Source organism: Genypterus blacodes, unplaced genomic scaffold (genome assembly GCF_046128005.1).
Source record: "Genypterus blacodes isolate CSIRO-AG114 ecotype Tasmania unplaced genomic scaffold, CSIRO-AGI_Gbla_v1 ptg000076l_1, whole genome shotgun sequence".
NCBI classification, from domain to species: domain Eukaryota; kingdom Metazoa; phylum Chordata; class Actinopteri; order Ophidiiformes; family Ophidiidae; genus Genypterus; species Genypterus blacodes.
Window position 1 is genome coordinate 4,550,001 of NW_027466885.1, and position 14,620 is coordinate 4,564,620.

At 41.6% G+C, this 14,620-nt stretch overlaps 1 protein-coding gene across 2 annotated transcripts in view; it reads left to right on the plus strand.

Moving 5' to 3' along the window:
• LOC143006805 (uncharacterized) overlaps nucleotides 1-11,569 on the plus strand; it is a 42,366-nt gene extending 30,797 nt beyond the window's left edge. The window contains exons 9-45 of one of the 2 annotated variants that reach the window (XM_076158097.1): nucleotides 301-344; nucleotides 464-661; nucleotides 780-806; nucleotides 984-1,046; nucleotides 1,246-1,326; nucleotides 1,692-1,739; nucleotides 1,902-2,027; nucleotides 2,212-2,598; nucleotides 3,112-3,156; nucleotides 3,403-3,438; nucleotides 3,530-3,664; nucleotides 3,759-3,800; nucleotides 3,954-3,980; nucleotides 4,074-4,118; nucleotides 4,295-4,357; nucleotides 4,460-4,495; nucleotides 4,591-4,674; nucleotides 4,895-4,957; nucleotides 5,084-5,146; nucleotides 5,393-5,473; nucleotides 5,773-5,808; nucleotides 5,936-5,989; nucleotides 6,164-6,220; nucleotides 6,394-6,453; nucleotides 6,746-6,787; nucleotides 7,490-7,517; nucleotides 7,693-7,761; nucleotides 7,856-7,875; nucleotides 7,970-8,050; nucleotides 8,158-8,296; nucleotides 8,433-8,497; nucleotides 8,600-8,728; nucleotides 9,006-9,053; nucleotides 9,159-9,221; nucleotides 9,516-9,713; nucleotides 9,813-9,928; nucleotides 10,009-11,569. In XM_076158097.1, the coding sequence (XP_076014212.1) occupies nucleotides 301-344; nucleotides 464-661; nucleotides 780-806; nucleotides 984-1,046; nucleotides 1,246-1,326; nucleotides 1,692-1,739; nucleotides 1,902-2,027; nucleotides 2,212-2,598; nucleotides 3,112-3,156; nucleotides 3,403-3,438; nucleotides 3,530-3,664; nucleotides 3,759-3,800; nucleotides 3,954-3,980; nucleotides 4,074-4,118; nucleotides 4,295-4,357; nucleotides 4,460-4,495; nucleotides 4,591-4,674; nucleotides 4,895-4,957; nucleotides 5,084-5,146; nucleotides 5,393-5,473; nucleotides 5,773-5,808; nucleotides 5,936-5,989; nucleotides 6,164-6,220; nucleotides 6,394-6,453; nucleotides 6,746-6,787; nucleotides 7,490-7,517; nucleotides 7,693-7,761; nucleotides 7,856-7,875; nucleotides 7,970-8,050; nucleotides 8,158-8,296; nucleotides 8,433-8,497; nucleotides 8,600-8,728; nucleotides 9,006-9,053; nucleotides 9,159-9,221; nucleotides 9,516-9,713; nucleotides 9,813-9,928; nucleotides 10,009-10,210 (3,101 nt within the window). In that variant the 3' untranslated portion in view covers nucleotides 10,211-11,569. The remainder of the gene's footprint in view (nucleotides 1-300; nucleotides 345-463; nucleotides 662-779; nucleotides 807-983; nucleotides 1,047-1,245; nucleotides 1,327-1,691; nucleotides 1,740-1,901; nucleotides 2,028-2,211; nucleotides 2,599-3,111; nucleotides 3,157-3,402; nucleotides 3,439-3,529; nucleotides 3,665-3,758; nucleotides 3,801-3,953; nucleotides 3,981-4,073; nucleotides 4,119-4,294; nucleotides 4,358-4,459; nucleotides 4,496-4,590; nucleotides 4,675-4,894; nucleotides 4,958-5,083; nucleotides 5,147-5,392; nucleotides 5,474-5,772; nucleotides 5,809-5,935; nucleotides 5,990-6,163; nucleotides 6,221-6,393; nucleotides 6,454-6,745; nucleotides 6,788-7,489; nucleotides 7,518-7,692; nucleotides 7,762-7,855; nucleotides 7,876-7,969; nucleotides 8,051-8,157; nucleotides 8,297-8,432; nucleotides 8,498-8,599; nucleotides 8,729-9,005; nucleotides 9,054-9,158; nucleotides 9,222-9,515; nucleotides 9,714-9,812; nucleotides 9,929-10,008) is intronic. The other variant, XM_076158098.1, reaches the window with a different exon arrangement.
• The last annotated feature ends 3,051 nt before the right edge of the window (nucleotides 11,570-14,620 follow it).

A 14,620-nucleotide genomic window follows, 5' to 3' on the forward strand; every position in this document is an offset into this window, starting at 1 on the left:
TTTGATATGTTGGCTTTGCTGTCTCTTGGTTCCACTGACTGCATTCACAGCTGTGTGTGCTGACAGTGATCCAACTGTAGGGCCTGTGAGTTATTGCACATATTTTCCAGCAGAGGGCGACACTGTAGCTATCATACAATTACAAAAACCTTTTCTTTAGTAATTCATGTATTTATATGTATTGTATTTGATTATTCTCGGACATTCACAGTTCAGTCTTTACAATTGATCCCCATTGAGCTTGTAAATTACTACTAATTAATAAGCTAATTAAATGTGCTCACTTTGTCTGTGTCACAGAAAGTTCCACTCCGACTGTCGCTTCATCCTACAGCCCTGTCACAGTGAGTAGAGTTTACACATTACATCATATACATACACGTACACATTATTTGTGTGCTGCTGATTGATTGATTACTTCTGTAAATCAATGAGTAAGTGAATCAATCAGTCCAACCATCAGTCCCTCCAGGTGTCTCCGGGCCAGAAAGGGGATCCAGGTGAGCCAGGTCCGGCCGGTCCCGCTGGCCCCCCCGGCCCTCCTGGACAAGTCCCAGAGGAGAGTGGTTCCGGAGAGGGACGGGAGCCAGGACCCCGAGGTCCACAAGGACCAGAGGGAAATCCAGGTCTCCCAGGAGCTCCTGGCAAAGATGGACAGCCTGTGAGTTGATGGATCTGTAAATTAACTGATCATGAGATTTGAGATGCTGCAACATCACAGCAGCATTTGGGTTTTGTCCCAGAGTAGATTTCACTCTCTATGTTGTCTTTTTCTCCAGGGAAGCAAAGGTGACTCTGGTGTTTCGGTAAGCGAAGTTCATTCTCTCTGCTTGTTTCCCATCATACATTCTGAGATCTACCTTTATTTATGAGATCATTTCCTGTAACCCCTGCTGAACAGTCCAGCCTTAGCTCTCAGTTTGGGCTCACAGGACAATAATCTCTGTTATACTGAACACAGCTGTGATGGTGTTTTCCCTCAGGGACCTACTGGGGTTCCAGGATTCCCAGGAATACCAGGCGAGACTGGACTTAAAGGAGACAAGGTAATTGACAGGCCCCTTAAATCATGAAATGAATTATGCTTTGACTTGCATGTGCTGTATGACATAAATACACAGACACATCACTAATATTATCTTGTGGGTTGTTGTATTTAAATAAAATGTGTTCATGATTAAAGGAATCAGTAATTAAATCAATCACTACTTTAACAATTGGATATCTACATGCTGTCTTCTTCAGGGTGATGTTGGTGTTGGGTTACCAGGACCTCCAGGCCCTCCAGGACTTCCAGGCCGACAGAGCAAGTCCGTTAGTATCCTGGTAGGTTATTAAGAAACAACAGGACCTGCACCGTGTCATTTTTGCTGCAAAATCAAGACATACTGAACAATCTTCACTGAGAATGTTTGAGATTTATTACTGTGGGTTTCCTGGGGAAATAAATGATGTATTATATGTGATGCTGACTGGCAGAATGAGCTCCTTCAAACAACAAACGTGCGGACAGTGATTTCAGGTTCAGATCAAACCCTTCACCGGGTTTTTACTCAGGGCTTAAGCAGGAAAACTGTGTGTATTGGATGATCATGATTTCAAGCAGCAAAAATGAATCCAAAATCATTATGTAACATTTTGCCATTTAACTGGCATATTGATGGATCAGCTGGTTGTTTTTTGGTCTTCAGGAGGGCTCTGGATTTGAGGACTTTGACAGTGATGCAGAGATTATTAGGGTGAGTGACCTCTGACCTCTCTTTTTCATCACCACTGCTCATCACCACTCTATCTATCTCGTATTTCTTGACACCAACATTTGACTTTTTTGAGCTTGGATGATTTTGCTCTTTCTTGTTATTCACTTGTGTGTGAATGAGATGTTCTGTCATTTTCATTAGGGGCCTCCAGGGCCTCCGGGCCCCAAAGGGCCTCCAGGGCCACCATCTGATGACATCATCGCTGGACCACCTGGGGCCCCTGGGAAAGATGGGAAGGACGGATTGGATGGTGAACCTGGACTTCCTGTAAGTTGTGTCAGAATCCTGTATTCTTAAAGAGTATTGAGGTTTCAACTCTCCTGTTTTGCAGCATTTTATTAGAATGTAAAATCATGCATAACTTGACAAATGAAACGTTTTCAGAAAGTTTCAGTGAACTAAGGCCTTCTACGAGTAAGAACAACTCTCCTGACCTAGCTTCTGTTTTCAGGTGATTGAAGAGTGGTTTAGTGGCTTTGGGTCTGAGTCTGGGCCTTGGTCTGAGTCTGGGCCTTGGTCTGGATCTGGATCTGGATCTGGGCCTTGGTCTGGATCTGGGCCTTGGTCTGGGTCTGAATCTGGATCTGGGTCTGAGCCTTGGTCTGGACCTTGGTCTGGGTCTGGGTCTGGGTCTGGTTCTTGGTCTGGGTCTGGGTCTGGGTCTGGGTCTGGGTCTGGATCTGGGCCTTGGTCTGAGTCTGAGTCTGAGTCTGAGCCTGTGTCTGAAACTAAGTCTGGGCCTTTGTCTGGGTCTAGGCCTTGGTCTGGGTCTAGGCCGTGGTCTGGATCTGGATCTGGATCTGGACCTTGGTCTGGGTCTGGGTCTGGGTCTGATCAGGTATTATTATTTGGTCCCATCAGATCCACGGGACCTGAAAGGCAGGATTTCCCCCAAGTTTATTTAAAAACCCCATGTTGAATTATTGTCTTTCTTTCTGCTTTTGCTTGCTGCACAGTGTAGACGGACATGAGAGAGGTTTTTTTTTAGTGTTTCTGCTATATTGATTTGCAAACACACAATACCTGCATCCAGCATTGGCATTAGCTCCAGTTAGCATGTAGAGCTAACAGCCTTTTGGCAGGTAAAGCTTACAGAGCTTATAAACATGGTCTGCAGCATCTGTTGGGGGAAATGTGTCTTTTCACTTTAAAAACAAGCTTTTACTAACTGTGTGAATGGGAAACTCACAGGTGATATGAATGATAAAGTTTATATTTAACTACTACACAACATTTGTTCTGCTATTGATTAAACATAGGAATGGTAGCGACTGTATGACAAATCATTTCTATGGAAAAGGCAATAAATAAGTGTGAATGTAATGATAACACAGTTCTGTCTGTCTGGCAGGGAGTGGATGGAGAGTCAGGACCTGCAGGAGAGAAAGGAGACAAGGTGACTGATATTACTTGATAACACAACACAGACCTAGTGTTCATAGCAGCTTACAGAATAAAACATGATAATGAGAAACAAGATAAAACAGAACAAAGATGCAACAAATCAACCCCAGCCTCTAATCCAAACCTGGTGGCAATAATTCTCCAGATGTAAATATTTAGCAATATGAATACACTCAGGTCTCCATGGCTGCAGCTTGTTTCATGTTGTGACATTACAGCATCGTCTGTTTGTTCACAGGGACAGCCTGGTGGAAGCGGGCAACCGGGACCAAAGGTGAGACCTGATTATGTCACTGAATCATTACTCATGATCAAGCACAGTGTTCCGATTCTGTTAAGTTGTTATCCTTCTTCTTCTTTTCCAGGGAGATCAAGGCTCCACAGGGTTCCCAGGCCTTTCAGGGTCAGATGGTCCAGACGGGCAGCCCGGGCCGAGGGGTCCCCCTGGCCCTGCTGGACCTCCAGGCCCCCCTGGGAGAGGATTTGCTATGGACTGGGAGGTACAGTCTTCTTCTGTCATGACCAGGCAGCTATTAATGCAATAATCAGAAGAGAATATGAGCCATCATCATCATCACTGGGTTTTTTTGTCAGGATATGGAAGGATCCGGAGCTGTGCTGTCTCCAGGTCCACAGGTACAAAAACCATCATGCAACAAACATTTTCATCACACATTTTACAATAAATTGACACATTACGATCACAATAATAAAGATATTAGATTGAGTGATGCTGTCATGGGAGATGTGAAATGAGTTTTGTTAAATTCTTTCTTTCATGTTTTCCAGGGTTCTCCTGGCCTTCCAGGATCCAAGGTAAACAAATCTTCAATAAAATCTTTACAGGCATAACTTGGATTATCTCTATTAGCAGTGATTACATTTCCTCCTTGTCTTTGTTTTTTTTAGGGTTTAGATGGTTTAGCGGGTACTCCAGGAAAGCCGGGAGAAAAGGTGAGTCCACTGTTAAGTCTGGAATGTTGGGATCTAGCAAGTAAACATATGAGGTGATAGAGTAACTGTAAATAATTCTAAATATACATGTGAGTGAATCGATAAAGAGGAGTTTTCTTGTTTTATGAGTTATGTTGTGTGTGGAGCTTGATGGGTGTGTCTGTTGCTCTCTGTAGGGGGCGCAAGGTAATACAGGAACACCAGGGTTTCCAGGGCTGGATGGATTTGTCGGAGCAGAGGTCAGTTAATGGACAAAATGAAAGCTCCTGTGTCAGTAACAGTGAGTATCAATAACCTGATGTTCACCTCTGCTTGGCGTTTGTGTCTCATTTCATCTGCAGGGACCAAAGGGGAACAAAGGAGATTCAGGGCAGAAGGTAAAACAGTCAACAAGTGGGCGCACGACACAGCAAACTCCCACTATCTCCACTCTGATCTGTGCAGAAGGATAACACATCGTTTTGTTTTGCAGGGAGAGCCAGGACGAGACGGGCACAGTAAACCCGGCCCCCCAGGACCACCTGGACCCCCAGGACCCATCATTAACCTCCAGGATGTGAGTAGTGTTTGTCCACATCCATTCAGTCAAGTTCTGTTTAAAGACTTCCTTCTATAGCTTCCTTCCTTCCTTCCTTCCTTGTGTTTTCTTTCTTTCTTGTATTTCAACATCATGTTTTGTCTTTTTATGCTCTGTGTAAATCACTTCTGTCCTTGCATTGATTGCTGATTGAAGGATGCCAGGGATGTTTAACGGGTCACTTTTTCCTCCTCTTCAGCTTCTGCTCAACGACACAGAAGGTGCCTTCAATTTCTCAGGGATATTTGAATCTCAGGGAGCTGTGAGTACCAGCCGGACAAACCTGCATCACAGACCAGAAGCTCTTAATGTAAAAGATAGATGAATGATGAGTGTGGAGCTGTAGTATTAATAAATTGCAGCAGGTAAATTCCCTCTATGTTTACAGGGACCCTGGGGGCCAAAGGGTGACATTGGGTTGCCAGGTGTCCAAGGGCCTCCAGGACTTAAAGTAAGTGACATCTGTGTAACTTCCTTTCCTTCAAATTGTAGCCGATTAAGATGATGAAACGGTTTGAAATTTTAACTCGGGATCCAGCTGGTTGGTGAATTTGATGAAAGCAAACGTACATTCCTGGTGTGTCGTGCTATTCTCGTGTGCACGCAGCTCCGTGTCGCACGCCTGACCACCTGCTCACACGCCAGACGTGATCTCACACGGTGATTGTGTGATTGTTTGCTTGTGCTTTGGGTGCAGGGTGAAAGGGGCGAGCCGGGAACCGTCATCGCAGCTGACGGATCTATGATGACCGGAATAATGGGACCCAAAGGACTCAAGGTCTGTATCACATCTCAGATTCTCCAGTTTCACCGACTCGTCTACTTCTTCCTGAATTTAACGAGGCGTCATTTAATGACACCGCTTTAATGTCAAAGAGTAGAATCCAATTTTGACTCAATTTGGTTGTGTTTTAAAACTTAATGGCAGCAGAGTATTTAGTATTTACACCCGCCACAAATCTCTGCCAGGGACGATTAAGTTTTTCATTGGCTATTTACAGTAAAATCTAAAAAAAGTATAAAGTTTATGCCTTGTAAGCTGTTTGTGCTTTAACATAAAAGTGTCTTTGTTTGTAGGGAGACCACGGTGTTGCTGGACCTCCTGGAAATGCTGTAAGTCTGCAAAGACGTCCCAAAAACATAAACCTTACTCAGTTTTACTTTTTAGGTTTTATAGCACTGAATGCACAATATGATAGATTCATTCAAGCAACACATTCGCTGTTCTTCTTCTTAACAGGGGCCTGTGGGACCACCAGGACTCAAAGGAGAATTTGGGTTTCCCGGACGACCTGTAAGCACATTTCTTAGTTTGATTGTAGAATGTACAGCTGTGATGTGTTTAAATGGAAGACTTAGATAAAATGATGCCAAATGAAAGTAAACATCAATCTAATGTAATTGCCGGTGCTGTTGTTGTTATTTGTAGCTCAGCTTTGTGTGTCTAAATGTTCTTGTGTCTGTGCAGGGGCGCTCAGGCCTGATGGGACCTAAAGGGGACAGAGGGGACTCGACGGGCCTGCAGGTGAGTCACGATCATGAACCAAAATAACAACAAAGATTGTTTCATGTGCAGCTGTAGATTGACCCGTAAACTGACATTGAATAGAAATTTCTCGTATGGAATGAGGCTGTTAAATGCAATAGATATATTAGTCTTTGGTTCTCCTCTTTTCATGTCTTTCTCTTTCTTTGCAGGGACCTCCTGGCCTTCCTGGACCACCAGGCCGCCCAGGAATGTTCAACTGCCCCAATGGAGTAAGCACACACACCCACACACCGTGTCTCTGTTCATAGGATGTATACTTTGCTGACAGATGTTCAGCTAGACTGTTGAGGTGCGTCATTTTTTAATTTTGTGGTGCGATGACATGTGAGCTTGGTTGACGCAGGCCGTCCCGTTCAGAAAGCTCTGACCTTCTGTCCTGTGGAGGCCGCGTCCTTCAAAGGATGAATCACACGAAATGAGACACAGCTGTGGATTCATACAGGTTATATGTCCCAATCCTGTATGTGCTCACTGTTGTCTCTCTTCCCTGGATTTCTGAAGACAGTTTTCCCCGTCCCTCCCAGACCTCACTGCAAAAAGGCTGTAAGTCCCCGACCAAATGAGGATGCTGCTGATGAAACACTGATCCGTCTTTAGAAACACTTTTATTACAGCCTGTCTTAGTAAGAAAACTGAAATTTTTATCTCACTTATCTGTTGTCAGTCTGTTTGACAACATTAGAATAAGAATTGGATACAAGTGTGAACAGAAGTCTGTCACATACTCTGTGATGCATCTTAGATCATTTCTTTGACACCGGCTGTCTAAAAGTGATTGTTCAGACGGGTCCGTTACTGATCTAGTTACTGATCCTGGCCTTTAGTGGACACACTGGGATGCACGATCTTCCTGTCTTTACCCACACTGGCTGCTGGTCTGGTACCCGTTCAGACCGCCATCCCATCCTGGAACTCTTCTTGTTTCACGCATCCCCTGTTATTAACATGTGTGTATGTGCATGCTGGGTGGTCTAACATTCCCAGTTCCTAATCATTTCTCCTAGAATATCACCAGGAGGGCTCCGCCGTATTCCTGCATGCTGCATGTCCAATCGGGAAAGGTGAAGGCTCATTGCCGAAACCGAAACGAGGTAGTACTAAACAAAATCACTGCCTGAAAAACCTGCAGGTGTTCTTTGCATGTCAGTGATGATATTAACTCAGCCTGTCACAGATGGGAAATTCATTTTGGAATGATTTTGTTCATTATTATTGTTGTAATGTTTTTCCCCCCGATTTTTGCAGCTACATGCCAACGGATCGATCATAAACGGTAAATGGAATCATCTCTTTGGGTTTATTTCTTGCACATCCACCCGGCTCAGTCCACTGGCTGAAGATTACAGGTGTACAAAATGTTAAACCAGTGGAAGTGGGCATCAGTTTGACATTAAAACAAACAGGATCAGATATTATTTGATCTTAATTATGGCTTTTTGTCCTTTCAGGGGACTGTCAGAATGGACCAAAGGGGGAGAAAGGAGAGAGAGGCCTTCCAGGAATCCCGGCTCCACCAAGTAAGTTGACTTTATATTCTATCAAGTTAATTACAGAAAGTTAATTTCTAATATTGACTGCATGTCTGAATTTGTTTTTGTTTTTTCTGTCTAGATACGTTCGCAAGAGGATGGGTAACCTTCAAATTTGTTTAAATTTTTAAAAAATATGTTGATTTGTTTGTCATGTGACCTGTGTGAACCTGTGTGTGTTTGTGTGTATCAACAGGGGGAGAAAGGTGAGCAGGGCATAAGGGGAGAAAAGGGGGATGCAGGGTTTCCTGGGCTAACAGGGAGAACAGGACCTGTGGTGAGTCACATTTCCATGGATACGCAACCATGCTATGTTGATGGTAACATGGACAGATCAGTACAAATTACAGAACTACAATCTGTATCTACTTCATTATATTTCAGGGCCCCAAAGGAGCGTCTGTAGTCGGTCCTTCAGGCCGTCCTGGAGTGCCAGGCCCACCTGGTGTCCCGGGCTACGGCAAAACAGGACCTGTTGGCCGTCCTGGTCCACCTGGACCCCCTGGACCAAGATACGGATCAGGTATGACTTGTCCGACATTCCTGTCATATGATGACAGTGAAATCCATCTTCACACTCTGTTTCAATTGAAGAAACTGATCAACAAAGTCTTTATGATGAGCAGATATAAAAGGTTTTCTCATTTTCCTGATGGCAGCTGTGAGCATTGCTGGCCCCCCTGGACCTCCTGGACCCCCTGGACCTTCGGGTAACACAGCATCTGTAAGTTTATCTGTATGTTTTGACCACATCTTGAAATTATAGATACTTAATCACCACGTCCTTAGAGCTTGAGACAAACAGAGTTCTCTGTTTGTGTTTCAGCTAAGAATGTTTGCAACACGTGAGAATATGATGCAGCAGACGGTCAGAGACCCGGAGGGAACGATGACGTACGTCACTGCGACCGGATCTCTGTTCCTCAAAGTGCCCCAGGGATGGAAAGAGATACAGGTACTGACTTGGTATTGCATGTATCACCTAGAAAATGTGCATCATATTCAAAGCATAATGCAGTTTTAAACTGATCCAGGTCCAGGTCTGTACAACGGACCCTTATGGATCTATGAACTCAGTAAAATGGCCAGCATATCACTTTAAATAATTGGCTCTCAAGCTATTCAGTGTGTATAATGAGTTCTGGGTAATTATGACTATTTCTTGTAGTTTTTATATGATCATAAGTAATATGGCGGTAAGCTCATATTACAGATCTATGTTGTCCCCACAGCTTGGCAGTCTGATCTACCTCTCCAACAACATTATTCCACAAGATGAGGTACATGCTGCATACTTTATTATTATGTATTGTTCAACATACACAACTTCCTATGTCCGATGTCCGATGTCGTACATTAACGTCTGAATCCAACTCTTCATTTAGCCTCTGCCTGCATATCAGATACGAGGAGACACGATGGAGCGAATACAGTCGGTTAAAGAACGGGTGAGTTTTCATCTGACAGATGTATGTAGAACAGTATTTCATGGTGTTTAATGTAATTTCTTTGGGATCCTAAATTGTTTTTATGACAACTCAACTTCAGATGCAGACACCCACATTAAAGCAAATACTTTCTCAGGTTGCCTGCTGGTCAGGTGTCTGATAGTTTTGTCACTGAACAGTTGGTTTGTATTGAAGTCTCTGCGTACTGTTGAAGTCTCAGCGTACTGTCAGGTTGAGTCAGACTTCCCTCTTGGGTCCAAAAATTAATCGACTTCCCCTGTTCTCTTCTTACAGCTGAACCTGGTGGCCTTGAACCAGCCCCACTCAGGGGACATGATGGGCCTCGACACCGCTGACCGCTTGTGTTACGAGCAGGCCAAGGCAATGGGCTTGACCCCGAATTACCGTGCCTTCATCTCCTCCAGCAGGCAGGACCTGGTCCACGTGGTCTACCCTGGTTTCCGTCAAACCCTGCCCGTCACCAACCTCAGGGTGAGTGTACCAGACAACTGGGATGACAAACCAACGCTCCAGACAGAATCCTGTGCTCTTCTGTCTGAATGTAAGATCCTGTTATGTGTCTCCTTTTAGGGAGATGTGATGTTTAGGAACTGGTGGTCAATTTTCAACGGTGATGGGGGAGCAATCAACACTAGAATACCTATCTACTCTTTTGATGGCCGGGATGTTCTAGCGGACCCCTTCTGGTAAGTAACTTTGACTTGATATTTCTACGTAAATCATAAACTGTTTGCAGAATTCAAACTCTTGATATTTTCATCATCAGGCCTCAGAAGAGCATCTGGCACGGCTCCACCAGCAGGGGTCTGCACGTGGTGGACAAGCACTGTGAGACGTGGCGAGCAGACCATGTGTCTGTGACAGGCCTGTCGTCTAGCCTGACCTCAGGCATGCTCCTGGGCCAACAGACGCGGAGCTGCTCTAATGAATACATCATCCTTTGCATCGAGACCCACAAAAGCCCTTAGATGGACATCCAATCCTCCATCACGCCACATACCGCAGGGAAAAAGATGTGACAGAAAAACTCAAAACTAAAAGGATTAATCGTCCCACCAAGTCTGGCCCCCCCCCAAAATCCTGCACCACTCTGCTTTCATTCCAAAGAACAAGAAGATGGATAAGAACCGCTAACAAACTGTGGCTTTGAGCTACGTTCTCGTGAAACTGACACTACACAGTAATACTCAAAAAATGTTGTGGATTACTTGCAATGCCAAATCACATCCCAATCAATCCAAATGTTTCCGCACTAACTCCAACTCAGTGGCACATACAGTAGAGAGATTCTAACGGCTCCAAATAAATGCGGTCATGATTCATTCAGTACGTTTACATATGCGTGAAAACTTGTGATCATAGGCGAGAACACATTTTTACCATTGACCAGTTAATGAAAGGAATTATGCTACGGAACAACTCGTGGTACTCTAGGTGTGAACAGCCTAAGTAACAGAAACATGAAAACGTCTTAATCAGAGTAAGACACTTCCACATGCATTACCTCAACATGACTTATATGGTGGAATCCTATTAGTTCCGTGCATGTATACTGTCTACTAATATTTCCGCCTTAATGGAAGTGCAGACAAATAATCAAAGCATTGAACGCACATAAACGTAGTGAGTGGGTCGCTTCAAAGTCACCAAAGCATTCCCAAATACTTACTTACTTACTTACTACTCACAAGTAACACAAATGGTTTTGTCCCCTGAATGAGTTTCAGACATCTGTTTAAGTTGATTCTTCGGCGATTGAGGGTGATGACTTGAGCAGAGACTGAAGGATTCTGCTGTCCTGAAATGTTGCGGTTTTCAAGACTGTTGTGATCGAGGTGTAGGTCCGCTTTCGTCATTTTGTTTACAGGTTGTCGTTTATGATTTCCTCTTTTTAATTTTCACATCAACGTTTCAAGGGCCATTTTGTTGCCGTGTCTTCGTACCAACAGTGGGACAACCAGACCGTTTCCAAACTAATTTTTGATGCACTGTAATTATTTTGTTAAATACTTTCTTCGTACATTTTCATCAGTGTGTTTTTGTTTCAGCTTCATACTCACATGATGATCTCACATTTTAGCAGCTGTCTTTCTCTGCATAGGCTATTTAATTTAAATTCAACAATTTATTTATACCGTGACCGCACATAACGTGGAATCAGATGATTAAGTTTAAGAATGTAATTTATCGTTTTTTGATTGTTCATGTGACTATTTTTTTTCTTACTTTTTGTCCTTTTTTGTACAGTGATCTTAATGTTTTTTTTCTCACAAATTTCAGTCAAAACTAAATTTGCCATGGAAACCCCCCAAACAAGCAACAAGTTATCATGTTGGGAAAAACAGAAGAAGGATCTCGAGAGGCAAACGTGAGATGACTGTTTTTGTGTAGATATTGGTGCTTTATTGAATAAAGTCTTCTCTTTTCATAAAAAGCTGTTTCATTCATCTGATCTAAAACATGCTTTGATGATTGAGAACTAAAATGTTGACAAACCCAAACTCTGTTCTGTAGCTGAATTTTAAACCCATCTAGTCTAATTGTAAAGTTAATATAATATAAGGTGGAGATAAACAGGGGACATTTGCTTAGCTTGCGCTCATCCTCTATGCCATTACAGGCCACTAAACAACAGCAGTCATGACCAAATCAGAACAGATAAGGACCGTTCAAATAATTGAAAATTTGATAAGGGTCCCCTCTTATATTTCTTAGATTAAGCTTATTTCGACAATTTAAATTAAATAAAAAAATTTGGAAAGCACATCCACATTGCAAAATAATTCATTGGTGTGAGTTCAATGCAAATACAAAGTTTGGACACAATTTCATAGAACATAGTGTGTATTTTACATTTGTAAAAAGCCCATATCTTGGACAAGGAAAGAACTAGAGCTCTGCAACTTCAAACACAGCATCTACATGACACAAGGATTGTGTTCTGTAAATTTGGGGCAAATTTAATTTTTGGACGAATTTCCCAAAATGACAGTGGTAACCATGGACCAAATCGATTGTTTTTGTAAAAAGCCCATATCTTGTACAAGGAAAGAGCTATAGATCTAAAATTTTAAAACACAGCATCTAAATGACACAAGGATCATATTCTGTACATTTGGGGCAAATTGAATTTTTGGTCCAACTTCCCAAAACGACAGTGTATACATGGACCAAATCGTTTGTTTTTTTCAAATGCCCATACCTTGGTGAAATAAGAAGTTGGAACTCTAAAATTTCAAACTACAGAATCTACAGGACAAGAGGATCATATTCTGTAGCTCTGGGGAAAATTACATTTTTGGTCCAACTTCCCAAAACGACAGTGTATACATGGACCAAATCGGTTGTTTTTATCAAATGCCCATATCTTGGTGAAATAAAAAGTTAGAGCTCTACAATTTCAAATTTGAATTTAAGATTAAGAGCTCTTATATTAATAGCTCTAACTTTTTATTTCACCAAGATATGGGCATTTGAAAAAAACAATTGATTGTTCATGTGACTATTTTTTTTCTTACTTTTTGTCCTTTTTTGTACAGTGATCTTAATGTTTTTTTTCTCACAAATTTCAGTCAAAACTAAATTTGCCATGGAAACCCCCCAAACAAGCAACAAGTTATCATGTTGGGAAAAACAGAAGAAGGATCTCGAGAGGCAAACGTGAGATGACTGTTTTTGTGTAGATATTGGTGCTTTATTGAATAAAGTCTTCTCTTTTCATAAAAAGCTGTTTCATTCATCTGATCTAAAACATGCTTTGATGATTGAGAACTAAAATGTTGACAAACCCAAACTCTGTTCTGTAGCTGAATTTTAAACCCATCTAGTCTAATTGTAAAGTTAATATAATATAAGGTGGAGATAAACAGGGGACATTTGCTTAGCTTGCGCTCATCCTCTATGCCATTACAGGCCACTAAACAACAGCAGTCATGACCAAATCAGAACAGATAAGGACCGTTCAAATAATTGAAAATTTGATAAGGGTCCCCTCTTATATTTCTTAGATTAAGCTTATTTCGACAATTTAAATTAAATAAAAAAATTTGGAAAGCACATCCACATTGCAAAATAATTCATTGGTGTGAGTTCAATGCAAATACAAAGTTTGGACACAATTTCATAGAACATAGTGTGTATTTTACATTTGTAAAAAGCCCATATCTTGGACAAGGAAAGAACTAGAGCTCTGCAACTTCAAACACAGCATCTACATGACACAAGGATTGTGTTCTGTAAATTTGGGGCAAATTTAATTTTTGGACGAATTTCCCAAAATGACAGTGGTAACCATGGACCAAATCGATTGTTTTTGTAAAAAGCCCATATCTTGTACAAGGAAAGAGCTATAGATCTAAAATTTTAAAACACAGCATCTAAATGACACAAGGATCATATTCTGTACATTTGGGGCAAATTGAATTTTTGGTCCAACTTCCCAAAACGACAGTGTATACATGGACCAAATCGTTTGTTTTTTTCAAATGCCCATACCTTGGTGAAATAAGAAGTTGGAACTCTAAAATTTCAAACTACAGAATCTACAGGACAAGAGGATCATATTCTGTAGCTCTGGGGAAAATTACATTTTTGGTCCAACTTCCCAAAACGACAGTGTATACATGGACCAAATCGGTTGTTTTTATCAAATGCCCATATCTTGGTGAAATAAAAAGTTAGAGCTCTACAATTTCAAATTTGAATTTAAGATTAAGAGCTCTTATATTAATAGCTCTAACTTTTTATTTCACCAAGATATGGGCATTTGAAAAAAACAACCGATTTGCTCCATGTATACACTGTCGTTTCGGGAAGTTTGACCAAAAATTAAATGTGCCCCAAACTTACAGAATATAATAATCCTCTTGTGGTGTACATGCTGTTTTAATAAATATAAGAGCTCTAAATCTTAAATTCACCAAGATATGGGCATTTGAAAAAAAAAATTTGTTCTATGTATACACTATCGTTTTGGGAAGTTAGACCAAAAATGAAATTTGCCCCAAACTTACAGAATATGATCCTCTTGTGGTGTACATGCTGTTGCTGTCAATTTAAAAACTTTAAATCATAATTTCACCAAGATATGGGCATTTGAAAAAAACGAACGATTTGGTCCATGTTTACACTGTCGTTTTGGGGAGTTGTACCAAAAGTTAAGTTTGCCCCAAACTTAGAGAACATGATCCTCTTGTGGTGTACATGCTGTTTTAATATATCTAAGAGCTCTACATCTTAAATTCACCAAGATATGGGCATTTGAAAAAAAAAAATTGTTCTATGTACACACTATCGTTTTGGGAATTTGGACCAAAAACTAACTTTGCCCCAATTTTACAGAATATGATCCTGTTGTGGTGTTGACACTGTTTTTATTA